The 22,762-nt window shown below is 42.4% G+C and overlaps 1 protein-coding gene across 3 annotated transcripts in view; it reads left to right on the top strand.

The window, feature by feature from the left end:
• Positions 1–20,909, top strand: part of MTCL1 (microtubule crosslinking factor 1) — a 48,833-nt gene extending 27,924 nt beyond the window's left edge. For all 3 annotated transcript variants that reach the window (XM_048289568.1, XM_048289567.1, XM_048289569.1), the window contains 5 exons: positions 3,052–3,306; positions 7,363–7,668; positions 9,871–9,902; positions 11,520–13,074; positions 19,668–20,909. In XM_048289568.1, coding sequence (XP_048145525.1) covers positions 3,052–3,306; positions 7,363–7,668; positions 9,871–9,902; positions 11,520–13,074; positions 19,668–19,877 — 2,358 coding nt within the window. In that variant the 3' untranslated portion in view covers positions 19,878–20,909. The remainder of the gene's footprint in view (positions 1–3,051; positions 3,307–7,362; positions 7,669–9,870; positions 9,903–11,519; positions 13,075–19,667) is intronic.
• Positions 20,910–22,762: the final 1,853 nt, after the last annotated feature.

Here is a 22,762-nt window from a genome sequence, read left to right as displayed (position 1 = left end):
GCTGAGCTATAGAGGCTCACTGTGATGCACAGAGCTGAGATGTGAGCAGTGCTTTTCCTGCCCAGGTACTGTGGGCTGCTTTCTCAGAATGAGGGGGGCAGCTTCCATTTTTAGCAGAGTATTCTCCCAAAAGATTCTTAGCTCAGCTGCTTCTTAGCGCACAAGAATTTCCAAACAATGTATCACTTGAAAAAGGAAACAAAATCAGTTCCTGTTTTGGCTGTTTCTAATATATCTTGGTGACAGATTTACCTTAAGCTCAGGATGGCAACAAAGAACTATCAGAGAGTCTGACTATGAAACTGCCAAGCTTGCCTGCTCTGCCTTTGCATGGGCAGTAAACTTCCAGGCTGCCACTTTGGCTGGTGTTTGGCACCAGGACAGGGCTGCCACTTCTGCTCAGGAGTTTCCGCCCTTCCTTCTGGGGCTTTTACCAGGCTGTTTGCTACCTCCACTGCTCCACTGGTAGTAATGTATAACGCATGGTAATTACTGAGCCATAGGTGTTACTTTTTACATTTTTTCAAGCGAATGAGAAAAATGAACCTGGACAATATTTAAGAAATTAGACTTTCTTCCTTTGCCAATTCCCCACAACATTTCTGTTTCACAGTAAAAACAGGTCCCAAATGCAGTAGAAAAAAAGATAACACAACTTTAACCAAATAATAGCCAAGTCTTGTCAGGTTCATTTGTGTAGAAGGAGCTCTCATGATGCCATTTTGTTGTGTTGATGGGTGGTGATGAAGTTACCTCCCACCCTAAGTTTCTGCCAGCATCCTGACAGGCCCACAGAGGACCAAGGTCTTTCTATTCTCCACTGCTATCTTCACTTCTGCTGTTTTCCACCTTTTTTATGAAGCAGTAGGTCAATTAACAAAAGCATTTTCCTCAAGAGAGTCAATTCCTAATTAATAGTCACTGGCAATGGTTTTGCATTTTGATGCTTCAACTATCTCTGTATAGAAAAGAAAGAAAGAAAGAAAGAAAGAAAGAAAGAAAGAAAGAAAGAAAGAAAGAAAGAAAGAAAGAAAGAAAAAGAAAGAAAGAAAGAAAGAAAGAAAGAAAGAAAGAAAGAAAGAAAGAAAGAAAGAAAGAAAAAGAAAGAAAGAAAGAAAGAAAGAAAGAAAGAAAGAAAAGGGAAAGAAAACTCTTCTGATATAAAACCACTGCGTATCAGAGATGACAATATACTGTTGCCTTCTGCCTTGGAGCTTTAACACTGCAAGATCATTAAAAATAAAATCTTGTCTGTCAGAAATGCATGTACATCTTATTTGGCAGAAGGATCCATAGGGATTGTTTTTAAAATAGGAAATAATGAGATTTCTCCCAAATATGAAATTGTGATAGTGCTGAGTCAATAAAGAATCACTATAATTTTCAGCCTCCAGCTCATCAAGTGGAAAATCCTGGTGTTCTGGAACCTGTAAACTGAGAAAAGTTTGGAAGAAGGTGGGAGTTAATGTTAGGGGCCAAACCCTGTGTATACTTTGAGAACTTGCATTAAGAACATGGGACCCATTAAGGATATGGGAGTCCCTTACTAGGGCTCTGATCAATAGTCCAGCTTCAGGATGCCTGGGGGGAATAGAATATAATATAATATGTGGTGCACAGGTGTGATAAAGATGATGGCATGTCGACTTTGTTAAAATATGATGCTGCTCTGAGAATTGATTTTTTTGGTTGGTTGTTTCGTCATTTGAAAGAAAACAACTGGACTCTGGAAATTAGAGGTAGAAGATGCAGGTGTTTTAAGATTTCTTTGTCACTGCAAGTGGCTGTAACAGGATGTTCTCTGCAGCTCAGTACAATTTAAGTAACTCAAGCAATAATCTCTCAGTCAATTGTTTGGAGAGGCTGTTCCAGACACTAGTAAGCATCACTCCTGAATCCAGTCTGAACTTCTCTTTGCTCAGAAAGTTTCGGCCTTATTTTCCACATAGGGCAATGTGAATGTGTTGTCCTTCTCTCTTGCTAGAGGAACATGTTTCCCAGCTGACCTGCTGCCTCTCATTTTTGAGGACAACATTAGCTCCAGAGGTGGAAATGAGTTTTCACTGCTTTTCACTCCATTTCACCTGCAGAGCTAGGGAATGGAGATGTATCCCATTCTGAGTCACTCACACATCTACTGAGCTGTCAACAGAAGGTCGGGTTCCAAGGACAAATTCTTCACTTGCTTGAATTTACACAAAACAAGTGACACTTTTTCCCTCTGACAACGGTCCAGCACTGGCCCAGCTAGACCAGAGAGGTTGTGCAATCTCTGCACTTGGAGGTTTTTCAGGATCCATCTGAAAAAACTCCTGCACAACCCATTCTGATCTCAGAGCGTACCATGGTGGAAGCAGAAGGTTGGACTAGAGACTTCTGACACCCCAACAAGCCTATGTTTTCCTATGAATCCATTACCTTGGGCCAGCTCTTCTGATCTGATTGAGCTGACCCTTGATGATGCAATTGAAGAAGGGAGGGAAGGTGGCATCAGATAACTGCCCTTGAAATCAGTTCAGACTCCAGAACCTCAGAGGTGGGGGGATGATCTTGGTACATCTGCTGCTGCTGCTAACACCTTCTCTTGAGGGAGGGTCACACTGCTGAGGACTGTTGTGGGAAAAGTCTCTTCAGAAGATGAATTCACTCTCCCCAGGTTTCAGGTGCACTGAGTGAGAGCACAAAAGCAGAGCAGTAGCTGAGGACATGGTCCTGGCAATTGTCTCAGAGATAATGATGAGGTTGGAGTTTATCTCCATGTTTCCTTCATTGCTGCACCTATAATCCCATCAGAAAGATCATAACTGGTGCCTTAATAGCATGAATTGGTAGAGCTTGAGAAATTATCCCCTGGAGTTTTCACTGTCTTGATTTTAAAACTTTTTTCACACTGAACATATTTGATCATTTATAGAGATCCTAAGATCTAAGAATTGCTATAATCCTGCCATTACCATGGTGAAGTTAGGTCTTTAACTCAAATCCATTGTCAGACACAGGCTTTTACTGCAGAAAGTTTAGCATCCTAGTAACATTTGACTTTATTGCCAGCTGGAAGGGGAGAGTGAGAACACCTCCGGAGACACAGGTCTCGCTTTGGATGCAAAGGGAGCTTTTAAAAGGGAAAGAGAGGAGCACAAGAAGCTTCTGGCTGACAGTCACAGTGTCGTGATGGACCTCCGCTGGCAAATCCAGCACAGTGAGAAGAACTGGAACCGGGAAAAGGTGGAGCTCTTGGACAGGCTTGATAGAGACCGGCGAGAATGGGACCGCCAAAAGAAGGAGCTGCTCAGGCGGATAGAGCAGGTAAGGAGTCCTCAGGTAAGGAGTCATCTTGGGTGAGCAATGCCTGTCTGAAAAAATGAGGCCACTGTACCATTACTACACTCAGGCCAAGCTCAAGGGACAGCATTAAGAAGAGGCGCAGGAACAATTTTGCTTCCTTGGCTACATCGATATTTCTCATGCTACAAAACAATTTATATACACAAGGGAGTAAAGGGAAAATGCTCATAATCCCTATAAAAGACCACTTATGAGAACTCAGCTCTAGGTTAGAGGTCATTTCCTGCCTCATTTAAATTACCCTGGACAAGCACGGTCACATTCTGTTTGAAAGCTTTAGTGCTTCTCTGTGCTAAAACACTCAACCCACAGAGTTATTCAAGGTTTGGTATACAGTTTCCTGCTGAAAGAGACTGTTCATCTATGAATTAGCCACCAAAGATGCAGCTGCTGCAACTATTCAGTCTCAACTGAATTCTTTATCTCTGGGAAAGGAACACAGGGGTTAACATGAAGAGCCCTGACTGATAACACAGTTATCAGTTCTAAATATTCAGAAGAATATTGGCCACATTCATTTTGTGCAAACCTCTGTTATCATTTGCAAATCTGAGAAATGCATGCCTATCCCCTTGTTTTCATGCCTATCTGTATTTTCATCTGCTTAGTATTAGAAACAAGTAATGCCTAATGAATTTATTATCAGGTTGGAAGCCAAAAAAATGAAAAGTTTTTGACAGAACATTGTTCAGCTCTGAGTCATGCATTCCAGGAAAAGCAAGAGAAACAACTGAAATTGTGGGTCCTCAACCAACTGAATGCTTTCCATCCTTAGGACATCACAAATGGGACCACGAGACACAGACAATGAACCCTTTCCAAAAACTGGTCATGAAGTTACGCTGGGCTTTCATCAATTTAAACCTGTGAAGCCACTCTATGCTCTGCTCAAGTGTAATGCTCCCTAGAGAGCACGCACAAGTCTGGTGTGGTTCCATTTTTGATGGAAATGGAGTCAGGGCTGCAATAAGAAGTTAAAGAAAAGACACCAGGCTGAAAATATTATGAGTACAAGACTAAACCTTATTTTGAGCTGTGGCTGTTAACCACAGAGTAGCACTTAGGAAAATCCCATGCTCTGTGGGTATTTCCGAAATCAATGCTAAAAGTGTAGGTCTGAGTGGGTGTGCCAAACATGCAGGTTTTACAGACCAAGAAAGGTGATTTTTGAGCTTCTAAATTTCAAAATATCAACAAATTCTGGATTTTTTAAATCTCCTATATATCTGAGTGATTTTGTGTGTACTTCATGCAGCTTGTTGAGCTAGCCCTTGTAATGCAAGACAATAGTGCATCTCCTAAGATAAAACCATCTGAGCCTATGAGGCTTGTACCAAAGCTCATCATGCAAAATTCCTGGTTTCCAGGGTTCAGTGTCAGAAGGTGCTTAGGCTTAACTGGGCTGGTTTGTAACTGTTGGGTTTCAGTGGCCAAACTACCTCCTATGGATTCTTCATTCACAATGGGAATTAAATAACCCTCAGAAAATTTTTCAATATGCCAAGGACATAGACAGAAATTTTCTTTGAGGAGACACTGGTACCTCTTTGGATGTTTATTTTCCTGTCCTTATAAATTGTGGGGTTTTTAATATCATCTCTTAGGGGTATCCTCAATAGCTTGAGGGAGTTAACCTGGTTACAGTCTGCTTTTTCTAGTTCCTGGGAATGGGGCACATTGAAAGAAGCCACAGAGAAATCCCTGTTAATGTTACCTAGCCTTTAATTCTCTTAAAACCTGATATAACCTCTCAGTGTCATCTTGGCAGAGCCTACAAAATAGCTCTTAGCTAGTGCTGGAACTGATTCCTTTTGTTACGTTCCTGAAACCTCTGGGCTTTAACTATATGTTTGCTGTGCCAACTGTACACAGAATTGGCAATGAATAGGGGAAATAGAAATTATTATATCAAGCTAATTTCAGAGGACTAGGTGACCAGAAATAGCATTTGAAATCTTGGCTACCTTCCTACAAACTTCATAACTCCATCTTTGCTTATAATCAAACATTTCCCTGTGTGACAGGAAGCTTCCAAATATTTGCAAGCTTTTAGTTGAATATCCTCTCAGATTGCAGTCATGCCCTGCTTTATATGGAAACAATTAGAATATCTCTGAAGTCCTACTCCCCAGGGTTTTAGTGTGTGTATTCCATGTATGGCAATACACAGAGGATGAGGAGACTACACCACTGTGTATGTTTGAAACAAAGCCTAAGAGATAGCAGAAGCATGTGTGCCAAATTTCATACTAATGCTTTATGCCTGCCTGCTTTCACACAGCTCCTGAATAATACATGTATGATAAGGGGGAAGTCACACCATTGTATAAAATATATAAAATACTTTGAATGGTGATGGGAATACTGCTCGCATATAAAAAACATGATGACCTACTTTGTTCAGAGCTCACAGTTGTTGTTTTTCCTTTTTAAGTACTCTGTCACTTTGTTTTCTCTTAGAGAATCTCCGCCCCTGTGCTCCTAAACCTAATTGTGCACAGAGTACGCTGACAAGTATTTAAACCCACAAGATCATCTGTATAAAAAGTTGTGGGTTTAGAGGTATAAACACATGGGAACTCAAAAATTAGTCACTCTTGAAAAGTTAGGGTAGTACTTGTCACTTTAATTCTCCTGTCAGCTCTCTGAGGTTCAGAGAGTCAGGCAGTATCTGTACTGTTCTCTCATAAAGGTTTCCAAAACCTTGTCTTTATAGGATCTCTAAAAATCTGAAGGGCTTGCAATTGGAGCTATCTATACAGAAAGCATGTAATTACCATTTCTCCTTGCTTTGGATCTTGCCCATATGCTCAGGAATGACCTCCAGGATCTCTTGATTTATACCTTCCAGCCCCTGTCTTTACGGGAGACTTCCTTTTAATAAAACTGTTTCAGATTTTGTGTATCATGAGCAAAACACTGAAGATGCATTTCCCTTTTTGTAGACCTGAATCAAGAAAAAAACCTCACTGTTTTCAGCTGAAGTGTAAATTTAATCATTTGGGTCCTAAAATGGTTTGGTCTAAATTAAGCAATTCAATATCCGTTTATTTTTCCAAACACAAGCAGCAAGATTAATATGTTTTGTAGGTCCTCAGTTTCCAGGACCCTAGTGAATGACTTGCATTTTCAGTTTATTGTCACTAATCTTAGCACACTGCTCTAGCAAAACATCAGAGTTCTTATCAGATTCCTGCAGTCATTTATCATGTTTGAAATTATCACTTACTTCACCCATCCTGTTGTGTTTACAGGTAAAAGAGAAGTCGATCACATAATCTAATTATAATATTGGCAATTTCACTAATGGTTCACCCTCTCTTCACCAGTTTTTGAAAAGTGTAGAGTTAATGGCTTTGATGGCCTTCTATAAATACACATTTTCTCTGAACATGTTCTGCATGCCTAATTCATCCTTTTGACAATGTTTTGTACAAATAGTCAACTTCCCAGCCATGCATTCAGGCTAGGCCATTTATAAAACAAAGTTTTTCGTTTTTGTTAAGCATAATTTTCCACCCCTGGAAACAAGTGATGTACATAAAAGCACAATCTGTGTGTTGCTGACCAGAAGAAAAATGTGTTTGTTTGGATGAGAAGGCAATTCACTCACCCTTCCTTCAGCTTCTACTTGTATTGCTATCAAGATTGCTTTTAAATAACAGTCTGTGTTGATCTGTTTCTTTGAAAATCAGATTACAGACAGTTGCATTGTTTTGTATATGCACATATACACAGTGTGTATATATGTATACATATACATGTAAATAAGCAAAACTCCACATATACACATTTAGTCACTCAAAATCCCATGAGCAATAGCATCAAAGTTCTAGAGAAATCTCCCTTTGCGGAAGGACCAGTAGAGCAAGGCTGGTGTCTCCTGGCGGTGCACCCCTGGGGCAGGGTGGAAATCCGCAGGGCATGGGTGCCTTGCTCCTGGGGAAGGATGAGTTCTGCCAGATGCCGTACACTGCAGAAGTAATTGCTGTTCCTTTTAATTTGCCTTGTCTCCAGCTTCAGAAAGAAGCAAGCCCACGGAGAGGAGGTGGTTTGGTGTGTGACCAGAACGAGAGCAGCCGTCGGCCATTTACGCCCCAGGGGAACCTCCACGTGCCTCGTTCCATGGGGTCCAGGTCCTACTCTGATTCCGACACCATCCAGTTTGATGATCGGTCACTGTCCAAGCTGAAGGAGAGCGACCGGTGCAGCGCCACGGAAAACCTCTTCCTGGAATCGCTGTCTCTCGATTCCCCTGACGAGCCCGACGAGCATCGTTCTCGGCAGCTGGAGCGGGAGAAATTCTTGACCGGATTAACAGAAGTATGAGCTCTTCTACATTTTATCATGCTGTCGTGTTATCTGTTGTGTTAGAATTGGTACAGCTTCCCTGCTGTAGGAAGTGAGATATTGTGTCACAGGCACTGCTTACACTTACCCAGTAGTGAGTTTGGTATGGACAGGTTTTCATTCTTTGTTATGAGCTGATAAGACCAGTGTCAGTCACCTGAGAAACTGGGAGCCAGCCTGAAGGTCCCAAAGATTACTTTGTCTTGTGGCCATTCATATTATGTATGAGAACTATATTTGACACAACATATTGGCTTAGAAGGTCTTAAATCTTTTCCAATTTTAAGTAGATAGGTATTTATGAAGAAACATGGGCTTTACTTTGTTAGTAAAGCAGTAAGTGCTGTAGAGAGGCACTTCTGATTGTTCTGCCATGGTTGCCTTCTAAACAGATTAGCATGAGTAAGTGAGATGAGATGGTAAAAAAATAAAGTTATTAATCAGCAAAGTACCTACCCTGAAGTCAAACCATCAAGTCATAAAGATATAAAGCACAGTGCTAAAAAATGCCAGTGAGAAATGACGAAGGTAGTCTGTGTCCTGCACCATGCCAGGCTTATTTTCATCAGTTCCAGGTCTTCAAAGCTTGTTTACCTTGTTTCTGAACAACACCAAGCATCCCTGTCCCCAAATGCTGATACAAAGCTAAAGGATTGAGAAATCAAGTTCCTTGAGTGGAAGAAGAGAAAAAAAGATTAAGAGAGGCAAGAAATGTGACTGTCCTTTTTACATAGCTGTAGGTACCTATGTATTCTGGTTAGATTTTCTTGCCTAGGTGCCCTAAGTGTATGGCTGGCAGTGTGCACATTATTTCTTAGCTTTTTTTCATACGTGTCCAAGTGCTCAGTGAAGAATGTTGGTAACACTGTCAGGGAACTGAGTTTTGTGGTTAATTTCCCATTCCTTCAAATTCAGTCTGATTTTCAGAGAAAACCTCTCTTTCCTCTTCTGTTTTTCAGATGTTACCACCATTAACAAAAGTATGGGCAGCAAAATTTGTGCTTGGTGATATTTGCATGGCTTCTTTCCTTCAAAGCATGATTTAGGGAAACCTGCGCAAAGTAATTTTCCCTCAGAGGGTTTGCTCAAGCGAGACTGATTGGAGTTTATGAGTAGCTGAGGATGCACAGAGGCAACTGCAGCCTGCTGACTCTACCTTCCACTATGTTTTCTCTTTGGTACTAACTGCAGTAGAAGTCAATCCAGCCAATTATGAATTCAGTTAGGTCAGATTTACTCTGCAGTAACTCCACTGAAGCCAAGGATGTTATTCCAGAATTATACCACAGTGAATGCAAGGAGGATCAGTTTACTACTATTTTTTTTCCCCGACCCAGGATAAATACCAGAAAGGTATTTGCTGAGTTAAGCAGTGCTGTTTTTAAACAGTTCCAGTTTGAAATGCACTTTTGGTACTGTTCTTGATTTCATGACGTCAAATAAAAGTAATATATACAGTACTAAAGTTTTTTTTTTTCCCTGATCCCATGTTGTATTCCCTATAGTTGACTAGAAATATAAGTAAACAATTAGAATGACTGTACAGCAATTGCTTCAGAAGTATCTATTTAAAACCCCAACTCATTATGGGAATTTTCACAGGGAAATAACTGCCATGAAAACATCTTAATGCTGTTAGCAAGCTGTAGGTATTCCCTGTATGAAACAAGCAAGTCTTCCCACACATTTAATATAGCAAGCTTAAGGAATTTCAACTGCTGCCACTTGTTGGTTCCTAGAGAATGTATAATTAAATCTTATGTCAAAGAGCCTCAGTTTATCTTTTCTTTCAGCACAGCTAGATCTCTAGCAAAAAGTAGATTACCTCCACAGAAATGAGTCACTGAAAAATATATGGTGCAAAACAATATATTGTGGAAAAAAGCCATTTGTGATTGCATGGGAATATAAAACTTCAAGGCTGTTGTAGATTTGGCATACGGGCTTTACCTGTGCAGTGTGTTATCCTGATGGGATTGCCCACTCTCCTGCCTACAAAGTGAAGAATATTCCCATTGGCAATTTAAGCATCTTTATCAGGGGAAAAATCAAACACTTTTTAAAGACAAACATACCCGGTGCAACAAATGGGAAGTGAATGACAAAAGACCCATAAGCTAATGCCACCAACACCTTCAGAAATAACTTATCCTGCTTGTTTCTGTTTTCATTCAGGAGGAAGAAACACACAAAGGAAATCTTCAAAGGTGAGTAAAACTTACAGGGGAAAGTTCAGCAAATACTCAACTGCTGAAGCTATGACTCTCTGCACCCAAGCTGCAGACCCAGGACATAGCCCTGCCACTTCCTAAACAGCCTCCAAGCCAGATTAATGGATTTACCCAGGGATTAATTTGTCTCAATATACTTCTGTTCTACGCTGATTAACTTGGGCCACATTCAGCTGTCATACACAAAGATCAAACTCTATGAAAGTGCATGAAGCTGCAGCTTGCAGTGAAGGCTATGCCTGCCTTAGCAAGCAGTGCAAGTACACACTGCAGATGTCAATATATAGAGGAAAACACTTGGTGCCAAGGACCTGATATGCTGCTGCCTGTCAGGGATATTTTGCTTTGGACTGGTTCTCGCCTTATCACAAATGTTGAATATCCACCTAACCTTAAAATGCATTAGTTGTGCTTCTGGAGAGCATCTTCCAGCTCATTTTCATCCCAAAGGAACCCAGCCTATGCTCTCTGAGATTGCCCTCCTGATGCAAACCAGAGCATCTGACTAGGAGATCCATTTAGAACCACACTCACCTGACTCCCTAACAGAGACACACCTGAACTGCTGCTGGAGCTCTTGATTAAAAACTCACAGGCTGTATCCTCTGGATCACTGATACATGAAAACCACTGCTTGCTGGCTTCTCATCCAGCTGGAGTTACCTCATTGAACCGACTCTGATAGCAACACTCATTTGCATTTTTATTTAGTCCCATTCAAAAAGTTTGATTTTTTTTTTCTGAAAGCAAAACAGTAGGACAACTCATCTGAATGCCTGTGATTTGTACAAATTAGTGAAATGGGAGAGACCCAAAAATTCAGCATTATCACTTAGAGATTCCTTTTGGTTGAATTTCAGCATGAGCTCAACTCACCAAGCCAGTTCAATGTAGCAGCATCTCAGCTGGATGTCCCACATCACTGAACTCCAGCTGTACAGCCTGGGAAGTCTCAGGAGTGGGGGTGGACTTGATGATTTCCCAGCAAGTCAGAAATGCTCCACACTTGCTTTGAAAATTGTGCCTAGTATTGTCACAAACATTCATTCTCTGTGAGTGGTATCATTCTGAGATGCATTCTACTGCTCCACACTACAGATATTTGCCAAGCAGTAATTCCTGAGAAAGCAGTAAATTAAGAACCAATAACAAACTATTACTTTTAATGGCACATCACAAATGTGTGTGTTCACAGCTATTTCAAAGATAATAAAAGGGGACTTAAATGAAAGAAAGGGCTAAAGGAAGGAAAACTAGGAAAAGGTTTTTCACACAGAGGGTAGTTGGGCACTGGAACAGGCTCCCCAGGGACATGGTCATGGTATCAAGCCTGCCAGAGTTCAGGAAGTATCTGGATAATGCTCTCAGGCACGTGGTGTGATTTTTGGGGTATCCTGTGCAGGGCCAAGAGTTGGACTTGGACGATCCTTGTGGGTCCCTCCCAACTCAGAACAGTTTATGATTCAATGATTGAAGTGGTTTTATATGTAAGCAGATAGTGAAAGTTGGGTTTTCAGAGTTTGCTGATGGAAATAAGTTACTCTGTGACAATTTCCAGGTGCATGAGTGACTCTCTTGTGTTCCTCTCTCCAGGGCAATGTCCGTTTCTTCCATGTCAGAATTTCAGCGCCTGATGGATATTTCTCCGTTTCTACCAGAAAAAAATTTGCCTTCCTCTGGCAGCAAAGATGATATAACCCCTCCCTTGTCTCCTGATGATCTGAAATACATTGAGGAGTTCAACAAAAACTGGGATTACAGTAACACTAAGAATCATGGTGGGGCAACTGAGAAGCCTGCAGAGGGCTGGGCAGAAAGGACAGAAATTGGAATAGCCGGGAATGATCCTGCTTCAGATCCATTCCAGGCATCCTCATGGTACCTCACCACCAGTGTCACTATGACAACCAACACCATGACCAGCCCAGAGCACTGCCAGAAGCAGCCAACAAGGAGTCACAGTGTAACGGACAAAATGGGAGTTCGGGTGTTTCACAGCCCACCGGTGGTCCGCAGGTTCGATAACTCAGTGATAGCTGGCAGTGAAGGGAAAAGCCAGGCTGAGCCAGACTTCCTGTTTTCTGTGACCAAAGCTATGGGGAATGTTGCTGAGACAAAAGGTGCTTCCTCAGATATGTTTGGAAGGTGGTCTTGTGACCTGGCCAAACATCATAAAGATTTTCTGGAGAACGGTCTTCATCCCATTGAACGTCCTATTTGCACTACTGTGGGCTTTGCCTCACCCTTGCACAGCTTGGAGATGTCCAAGAACATGAGCGATGACATGAAGGAGGTTGCTTTCTCTGTCCGGAATGCAATACGCTCCAATTCCACAGAGCCCCAGTTTAAGGACACCGCGTGCCAAACCAACGGCATGAGAACGACGGGGACACAGACCACCCAGACCATCAGCGTCGGCTTGCAGACGGAAACCCTGCGCAGTATCACCAGCAGTCCACACAAGTGTCTGACACCAAAGGGGGGGTCCACACCTGTCTCTTCACCATCCAGAAGCCTAAGAAGCAGGCAAGTGACCCCTGTCATTGAAAAGGTCCAGGCTAAGTTTGAACGCACATGCTGCTCCCCCAAATATGGCTCTCCAAAGCTGCAAAGAAAAGTCCTTCCCAAATCAGACCAGCCAAATAACCGGACTTTGCCTGGCACACCTCAGAAAGGATTCAGTGAGTCCGCTTGGGCTCGATCAACTACCACACGGGAGAGTCCTGTCCACACCACTATCAACGATGGCCTCTCCAGTTTGTTCAACATCATTGACCATAGCCCCATCTTTCATGAGACCTTCCAAAAATGCCCCAGATCTGGCAGCCGGTCCAGGTCAGCAGAACCCAGACCAGAACTGGGCACGTTGCAGGAGCCATGTACAAATGCCCGTGGCAGATCACCCAGTCCTCTCCGATTGGGGACAGAGACACAAAAGGAAGAGGGAACTGAGGTGACAAGTATTAGGCAGGACTTATCTGCTCCTCCAGGGTACACACTTGCAGAAAATGCTGCCAGGATCTTGAATAAGAAACTTTTGGAGCATGCCTTAAAGGAAGAGAGAAGGCTACCTTCACACAGCCCACCAAATCTTAGCAATGACAACAGCACAGGAGAAATTGTCAAAGTAGATCCAGGGTCCATAGAGGTAATGAGTTTGCTTGTTTTTCCTCCTATAGCTAAATGCACTCTTCTTTGAACAAACACATTATGAGGTCTCTTGCAGTCCTGGTGAGTATTTGAAGTGAATATCCTAGTCCTGTCCTGATACCACCAGTGATTTCCAGTCATGAAGCTATTGGATTAGTCACTGAGGAATGCATGAAGGAATTGAGTTTCTATCCTGGCAGCTTATCTGGCTTGAAAACATCAGAAGAGTTTTATCCTTTATGGGATAAAAATGGTTCTTCCCTGAATGACTAGGATAAGGGTTTTCTGTCACAAAACACACCACATGTTAGAGGTGCTCTAGGGACTCTAGGTTTGAGTACATTTTCATGCTGGATGGAAAGGTAGATTCTTTCTCCTACACAAGAATGGGTCTTAACAAGTTTGTGTGAGAAATAGTCTCTACAATACCCTGAAGCAAAACTTCAGGGCCTTCAGCATATCTTTTCTGAATGTATCTGATTAAGTTTGGCTCAGGTCTGTGAATGTGATTGAATGACATGATGTTTGGTACTGACTGCTGCTGCCTCACAAAAATAACAAAAAGCAAAAAATACACATATAATCAACTAATCTAAACATATACTTATTTAGTGTTTAAGAACTACTTGATGAAATTTTGTCATCAACAGTGTAACAGTTATCATCTATCTCAGCAAGTGTGCCCAGATGTTGGGGGTCAGTCTCAGGTGCAAGAGCAATCAACAAAAAAAGGTGTAATGATGGATGAAAGCTTTCAGTTACTAGAATTTAAACCTCCTGGTTTTGGTGAACCTCTGAGAGCACTTGAGAGTGTTACTCTGAAGAAGCCTAGAAAAGCTGAACTATGCCCAGCTCCCGCATATGTTGGGCTGTCTGGTACAGCCATGAAAAGGGGTGTGTCCTGCTGGTAGGTGACAGTTCCCAGGGCAGGGGCAGGCACTCCTCACCCTCTCTGCCCTGTGCTGCCCCTTTAGCATCCCAGTGTTGGGGTGATCCCTGGCTCAGGGAAGTAGCTCCTTGACCCCTGCGCACCCTGTGCATCCACCTTGCCTTCACTGGGCAGACTCTTACTACTCCTGCCTCAGATACCTCAAAAGGGAAGGTTCAAACCCCATCTTCTAACTCAACATTTGGTGTGAAGGATTTCTGGGCACCTGAGCACTGAAACCTTTGATCTGCAGTTTACCTTGCCCCAGTAGGTGGTTCTCAATATACAGTCAGTTCCTCTTTTGTAGGTACTGCTCAGACAACCTGATCATTTTTGCCTAACAGACAATCCAAACCTAAGGATATATTCCCTCTGTGCAGTTTAAACAGATATAAGCAGGGATGTTTTTACATTTAAAAAAAAAAGAAGAAACCACATGCACATTATAACTACTAGTGAGTGAGAGTGGTCTTTGTGCACAAACCTCAGACTGAATAGAAGTGGGAAGCAGCCTCATTTATTTTACTTTTTCCAGCTATCTCTGTATTTTGTCCTTAGTTTGAAATATTGGGAATACACAACTGGTCCTTATTAGGAAGTGTGTTGTACTCTTACAAGTTCAATTCAGCTTTGCCTTCAAGGCATCCCTGGAAACTCTTGATTTCCTCCTGTATCTTTTAACTGTCTCAGTAGATTTCAAATACAAGTAGATGGATGTCATCCTGCATCATCACAAATCGCTGTTGGCAAAATACAAGCCAGCGACAGTACCTGAGTTTGATGCACAGAGAGATTTGGGTCAATGCTATTTAGCAAGAACTCATTGACCATCAAACTTGCAGAAAATTGCTCATTTTTGTGAATTCTCGGTATGTTTTGCCTAATTTTTTGAGTTCTGAGTCTTAGAGCTAAGACTTGTTTCTCCTTGGAACTCCTACACGGCTGTTATGACTGCAGTCTAGATGCACAGGTTTTGTTCTTTGGCTGCTCTTGGCATTTCTTGGGAATGTGGATTGAAAAGGAAACTGGTGGGCATTCATACAATGAGCTTAGCTTTTCCTAAGTGAAGTGGTGCTCTGGAAGATGTACTCAAGGGAAGCATGGGTTCGCTGCTGAAAAAAACACCCACAAAAAAGTTTAGACTCTGCAGGTGCCTTGGGTTATTTGTGGATTACCCTGACCACACAAATTACACTTTGTACAAATTCCACTTAGCACATTTTGTAGAAAGCCAGACACAGCTGTTCAGGGAATTATGATCTTGAAGGAGGCAGGTTTGTGCTTGGGGCAGTGCTGATACAACACTTCCACCCTCCTGTAGATCCCTGCTCTGCTACCCTTTCACCTGTTAATTTCTGGCCAAGCGCCCTTCTTACCACCAAACGCCTTCTGCTTTCTGCAGCCATGGCATACTAATGACTTTTAAACTTGCATGCAACGCCTGTTGGTGACTTTTCCTTAATTTGAGCTTCTGAGTTGTTTAGTTACATCATTTCCTTTTATATTCCTGCTGCAAAAATGAAACCTAGTCCATATATATATTTATCTATTTATGTGCATGTGTGTGTGCATGTGAGAGTATATGCATACAGAATAGCAATAACTCTGTATTTTCTAACTTGCCCAGAGTTTCTTACAAGGAAATTCATATCCACAAAGTGCGGCCTACTAGTGTCTTATCCTGATAATTCACTGAACTCCTATCTTACTTGCATATCATAGGATTTATACATTTTTCTGTTAAAAACGCAGATTGGCATTACCTAACCAACCACATAAGAGCTTTACAAACATTTTGTTTCTATGACTAGCAAGGATGTAGATCATGGAGGTTACACAACTGTCCTGGACTGGGAGTCAGACTCATTTCTGGAGACAGAGCTGTGAAAGGACCATCCACACAGACCCACAGATGAGAAGGCAGGTGCTGCATCCTCTGCTCGCCAGGGCAGAGCAATTGCCACAGGCTTGCCACCTTGAACCATTCAGCACAGGTGGGGGAATGTTGAAAATCAGGGAATGTGTTGTCAGAACTTAAGGGCTTTTGGTTAAACTTGGGTCTCCCATCCAGCATCACTGTTGAAGAGAAACAAGAGAGAAAGGTGAGGCAAAGGGTTGTCACGAAACCTGAGCAATGAAAGTGTGAGCAACACAAAATAACTGTCATTTTCTTGCTTGTTAAAGATTTCCAAAGCAGAAACTCTCCCTTGAAATCAAACGAAGGGAAAAATTATTCCTCTCATAGTAATGTGGTTTTTCCCTAGCACTAATCAAGGTTGGCAAAGGATAATATATATCTTTCTCTGCTGAGTAGAAATGTTTGATTTGTTTATTGCTATGTCCACTTCTGAAACTGTGCTAGGATTGTAAACGGTTGGTTTGTTTGCTTCCTTTCTTTCTAAATCTTTTTCTGCTAGCAGCTTATCTTTCATTTTTGATTATTAGTTTCCCTGTGATAACACTGGTAACATGATCTGAATGAGTAGTAACACCTGGAGACTTCTTCCTTGCTGACATGAAATCTTCACTTTAAAAAAAATAATCAATTAAAACAGTTCTTTCCAACCTACTTGCTTTCTTTTTCTTTTCTGTCTGTTCTGTCCAGAACCAAACTGTCTTATTAACTGCCCCCTGGGGACTCTAACCCTGCCTGCCTCACTGCTGTAAGTCCTTTCTACCTTGTTTCCAGAGCCTTCCAAAAGCAGTCATTCTTGAACAAGTGGGTTAAGAGAGGGAAATAAATGGCCAGAACTCCAGAGGTGTCGGCACGCACCCAACATCCCTGTGGGGTCCTTTCTATGTGACAGTCGGGAAGAGCTCAGGATAGGAGCTCACCTGCTGTGTCCTGCAGCAGCACAGGCTATGAAGAGATCACACTTTAGTCAAAATTTGTGCTGTTGGGGTTTTTTGCTAAGCTTTTAAAAATTGGCAAAATTTAAGACCGACACAAAGGTGCGCATACAAAGGTATGCAAAAATGTTGGGGAGGGATTCAGAGGGATTCAGATTTATGACAAACATTTTTTTTCTTTTATTTTCCTCTTTTTTTTTTTTTTTTTTTTTTTTTTTTTACAAATGCACAGCACTGCGCAGGGCTTCTGGCTGCCCCAGAATGCCTTCCCTCCAACTCTGGCTACAGCAGCAGGTGGAGAGGGCTGGGAAGGGGGCTTCAGCACCAGCCTGTGGCTAAAGGCTGAAGTCACCTTTGCTCATTAGCAGTTCTGCACCCAGTTTTGTCCAGTGGCTGCTGCTGCCATGGTAGAGGGAAGACACTATGGAGACATAAGCTGTGACCATCCATTCTGCCTCAGAGAAAAGAGAAAACTGTTTTCTTTATTAATTAATATAGGCATAGCCATGGTGGCTGACAGCCTGTTATAGGAAATAGCTAGAAACTGAAGCTGAAATAATCTTTCCCATTTTCAGTGCTCAGGCTAAGAAGTGCTGCCTGTCCACCCGCGCCCCTGAGCAACTACCAAACTAAATTACCCATAGGTTATTTATTTTTTAAAAAAAACATTTCTAGCTATGAGAGCTACATGTAGTAAGGGAGGAGGGGTTTTCACAAACGGTTCTGTAGAGTTTCCTTGTCATGGCTGGATTTCCACTCTGCAGGTGGGGGGGACTGACTCAGCAGCCAGCACTTCATGAGATTACACTGCCAGTCACTTTTGGCTCTGGAGCAACATCCATCACCAGCACAGCCTTGTGTGGTGCTGGGCATGTGTACATCACAGATAAGATGAGCTTAACCCTGCTGTTTGGTAAAAGCTGATCAACATCTGCAGGCATGCTGGAGAGAGGCTTTTGAACTGAGAGGCAGCAGTGGAAATAAATGTTGTTATTGCAGTGCTGACTCTGATTTACTGCTCTGAAACTAGGATAAAGCAGCCAGGAGCAAGCAGCACTACAAAGATATCATTTTAAGCCTCCTTTCTGAAAGAGGCTAAGACAAAACCCTCAAATCTCATAGCCTCAATTCACCATGTTGTGCTGCTCATGACTGTTGCTGCACAGATGGGTTTCTCTTAACAAATCTGAGTCTAGTGGCAGCTTTCACAGACCATATGTTGCCCCGGGCACAATGAGATAAGGTGAAGTAAGGACACACAGTCAATCTTTTTGTTAGCACCAATTCAGCCTTACTGCTGTTTTAGCAAGGGTTGTGAAATTCATGGTGCAGAGATGGGGCGGGGGGTGAGGAGGCAGAGAGGAGGGGGTGCAGGCTGAGGTGCTCTGTGAGTGCCGAGGGCAGCTGGTCACAGCTCTGTCTCAAGCACTGGTGTGCAGCTGTAGATCACCCCATTGGCTGCATGTTGCCCAAAGGCACCAAGGTTGACCCTTCACTGAGGCTTCCCCGAGTCCAACAGGTCTCACCAGCTCCATTTCTCATAGTTCTGTGTCTTCAAAATTGGTCTTTCTGTCCTATGACATTCATGTTTGGTCTTCCACTGCAATTGAGAGGTTCAATGTTGTGTCACTTTGTTTGTTCACTGTCAATCACATCATGTTACCTACTCCAATATTCCCCATCCTTAGTCACTATTCTCCTTCTCCATGTGAAACAGTGTGATGAATCCTTGCCTCCTGGCTGCCTTGGTATCCCTGCACTTTACTGTGCCAGAGCTTTTCCTTTGCTTTGTATCATTTTTGGTCTCTCTCTTCATTTATCACCAGTTAGCATTCTGACTTTGGTTTTTATTGAACTCCCCTATACTTTCCAGTGACTGCTGCTTAGTGTACACATTGCTAGAGGCTGGCAAACTGCTCTGATTTGCTTTTATAAATTGCAAAGTATGAAGTGAAATTCAGAAGTCTTTGGCCCTATGAGACAGGCTTGCTTCCACAGTCTCTCATCTTGATGTAGAGAGCATTCAGAGTGAGGCAGGAAGCCCAGCTGTACTTTGAGGAAAGTCCATGAATATTAGAGGCATTACCAACGTAGTGCCAGGGTGAAAAATCACAACTGCAGATTGTTTCTAATCACAAAGGCAAGCTAACCAAGCCAGAACAGTGGAAACTTGGTCAAGGAATAAAATTTCCATTTCTGTGAATGTTGCCTTTAACACTCAGTACCTCTGAATCCTGTAATTCAAGTTTCAGCAACTGGCAGTTAGAAGTGGTGTTCCAGAAAATGAAATGTGTAAGTAAGCCTCATCTTTAACCCAGCTGGAGATCATAACTACCCCTGTAGTCATTATTCTGTGCTAAGAAGTCTCCTACATGTCAGTCTGAATTCTGAAGTGAAAAAAAGGAGGCAGTGGTTGATTTTTCACCCCTCTTGCAAATGCCAAACCTGGCCTTTTTATGCCAGGTCAGCACTTAGAGTAACGTGTTGAATAGTGGATTTTCCTGAATTATTATGCAAATGTACTTTTTCAGCTCTTCTCTTTCTAGCACGAGGAGAAATAGCAAATGGAAGTTTGTCAGCTACTCCAACTCATCCCTCTTTCTTTCATTGTTTCCTTATCTGTTCCATAAATCATGGACACACATGCAGATACCCGGAGCCCACACACAGCCAGATGTTCGCTGCTTGCTTTTGTCCCACGCCACAACACACGCTTAGCTTTAGTTTGACGGTTTTGTTTCTTAATTCTTCGTGCATCCCGACGGTCTCTAATGCAAGTCACTAACCACTGTTTTGCTCTCTTGGCTGCCAAGGAACTGCCTTGTTCTGCACTAGCCCCGTCCCTCCAACCCTGCTTCTCCCGGCCAGAGAGACCAGCGAACCGGCGCCCACCGTCACGATGGGCCTCACATTCCCCTACTGCCTCACAGTCGCAGTCCACCAGAGATCTGACTTCCTCAGAGGAGTGCGGAAGCAAGGAGCTGCTGGCAGAGACCCCCAGCCAGGGAGGCGAGCTGGCCTGACTCCATACAGGAACAGGGCGGGCCACCACTCGCCTCCACCAGGTCGCCCGCCAGCCGTCTCTGCTGCGAAGGAGGGAGGTCCGCTTGGAGAGGTCAAAGAATGTTCTCAGACACAGCTGCTGAATGTCCGACCTGGGAAACAGAGGTGTTTCTAGAATGAAACAGTTAATGTGCCTGTAATAACTTAATTTTTTTCATAGCTGAGAAAACTATTTTTGTCTCCATCTTTTCTACATACAGTATATTAACAAAAACAAAAAAAAAGGGTTAAAATTATATAAAGTAAGATTTAAAATAAAATGTAAATTAAGTTTTAAGGGAATTTGAATACGCGCTCGCGCTCTCTCCAAATACTGACTGCCTTTTGGTTATATTTGCACTGTTATGTTTTCAGTTTTGGTTTGGGGTATTTTGGGTTCATTTTTTTTTTAATTTCATGTAAAACTAGGGTCTTAAGTTAATTTTATTCTATTTTAATGTCAGTGTTATTGGTTTTTAAAGGTAAGGTTCTTAAAGATTGCTTCAACTGTCTGAAGCGATACATTTTAAGTAGTGAAGAAAGCCATTAAGCTCGTTCACTAGACTTGTAATTAATTGAGATGGAGGGGAATACAGGTAAACACGAGTAAATGTGTAAAAAAAGAGAAAAGAATGCCTCAGAAAGTCTTACAGAGTTAGCTGTAAAATACACCTACAATACTTGACTTGCATGCCTCTGGGTCCTCGCACTTTAGTGCATGTACATACTGCTACTGTACCATCACATAAATGTGAGTCAAACTGTTTCACTGTAATATTGTTGTGAATTTACCTGTACTGTACTTTTATTGCTGGTATTCTTGCATTTACTATACAAAAAAGAGTTTTTAAATTATTGTTAGCAGTTCAACTGGCTATGTACAGAGTTTACTGAGAACTTCCTTCGTTTTGGAAAAATCATGGAATCTCTGGGCATACTAAATTGTAACCGGTCTTGTTTAAGAGTCTCTTGGAGACCATGTGAAGTGGAAATAAAACCCTCAGTATTTACAAGCTGCTCGAGTGCTTCATAATGGTTTTTTTATGATGGTACTTCCCAGGTTCATTTAACTGGGGGAAATAAAAGCCCCTGAACTCCTCCTTTATTCATAAAGGAAGAAAAAAGCTTCCTTATATGAAATAAATCATGGCAAAACCAAATATTATGCTGTGCTCCATGGACTCCTGTGAACACTGGACCAGACTGTGGGAAGGTTTCTAAATTCCCTCCCTGAACTCCACAAAACCTCTACTCACACAGATAGTAGGACCCATCTTCTCAGTTTCTCTGAGGCCCTATGGTTTGTTGTATTCTCACTCATGGGAGTGAAAACCAGCCAGCTAAACAGAACACCAGAAATATGACCTGTCCAGTATTAATCCAAGCTTATGTACCATCTGTGTTACACACAGAGACCAATAAAACCAGAGCTTTTGTAAAAATGAAGGCTAACAATGAGAAGTAAATGCAGCCAAGAATTCACACTTCTGAGAGGTGGAAACCTCTCAAGCTACTTTGCCTGAGACCATCTGTTTGGCCACATGATTTCTCTGGAGCCCCAGACCTGCTCTGACTAGTTATCCTATTGCTGAACAGGCTCATTCCTGTTCTGTTTCCTTTGCTGAGGTTTTCTGAGGCTCATTTGTTGAAGAACACCATCTGGGCTCCCGAGAAGCCTTCCTGGTTTGCTCTGTCAAGAAATAAGCCCTTCACATCCCATCCTGTTGTGTCACAGCCAGCTTTCTAGGAAGTTTAATTCAGCTGTTGGATAAGAACCAACTCCCTATGTCTCAAATAGCAGCCAATTGAGGTCTGATTTCTCCCATACCGGGTAGGGCTGTGGCTATTGACCTGGCATCAAAATGTCCACCTGTGGGTCATCATTACAAAAACGGCCGCTCACCAAGATGGGCCGTACTGTACAGTACTGTTCACTAATGGCTCTCTGGTGCCACAGCCAAAACAAGGGGTGTCCAGTGCCAGTCCCGAGCAGCAGCAATCATGTTAGTGATAGCTGCCTTCCTAGCTGTCTCAAAGCCTCACTGCTAGCCTTTTTTGTGAGTTCAGGATAATCCCCAAGTCTGAATGCCTAAAATTGTCCATGGTGGCCACCCTGCTTGCTTGAAAATCTTCCTCCTGCAGAACATTGCTGAATTGTTGCACTAATTTCAGTTTGGGAGTGGAAGGAGGAGCACATGCAAGAAGTGTTTTGAAGGTTAACTGCAAGAGTCACAATGGTTATTGGAGAAGACTAAGCCACAACAGAAAACACCTTGCTTGTTCTCAAAAATTACCAGTAGTAGCTTTGCAGGGATAAGGGGGAGGTTGTTGCTTCCTTGAAAGCTATTTCTCCTTGATGAAGTAATTTGAATTTGCAAATGAACGAGCAATGTTGACAACCAGCAAGTGCAGATCATGTTCTGTTTCTTGTGACAGATGTAATTTTTTTTTAATGATGCACCAGAAAATTCAGGGCACTAATCTGTTACTTGGATACTAGGAGATGGTATTTGCCTGTCAAGTCAAGGATACTCCAGTTTGCAGAAATAGCTGCTGGCCATCCTGAAGATCTGTGAGGATAAGCAGCTGCCTGTGTCTTGACCAGTAAAGTGCTTCTGAAACAGCAGGGATCACTGAAACAAAAGTGAGAGAGCAAGAAATAGCAAGAAGGAGAAGGTTAAGCACACACAGAGATTCTGTGGGCAATCTTAAAAAGAATGACATTAATTAAACATAATCTTTCTAGTCTAATTAGTGAATGCAGTGACATCGAGAAATACCCCATGTTTCTACTGGCTCTTTGGAAACAACAGGGCTTTTCTCTTCCGGTACAGCTGCTGGTGGGTTTGGGACATTCCTACCCACC

The sequence above is a fragment of the Corvus hawaiiensis genome, chromosome 30 (genome assembly GCF_020740725.1).
Source record: "Corvus hawaiiensis isolate bCorHaw1 chromosome 30, bCorHaw1.pri.cur, whole genome shotgun sequence".
Taxonomy (NCBI): Eukaryota; Metazoa; Chordata; class Aves; order Passeriformes; family Corvidae; genus Corvus; species Corvus hawaiiensis.
The sequence above is the reverse complement of the archived record's forward strand: the minus strand, read 5'-3'. Positions and strand labels throughout refer to the sequence as shown.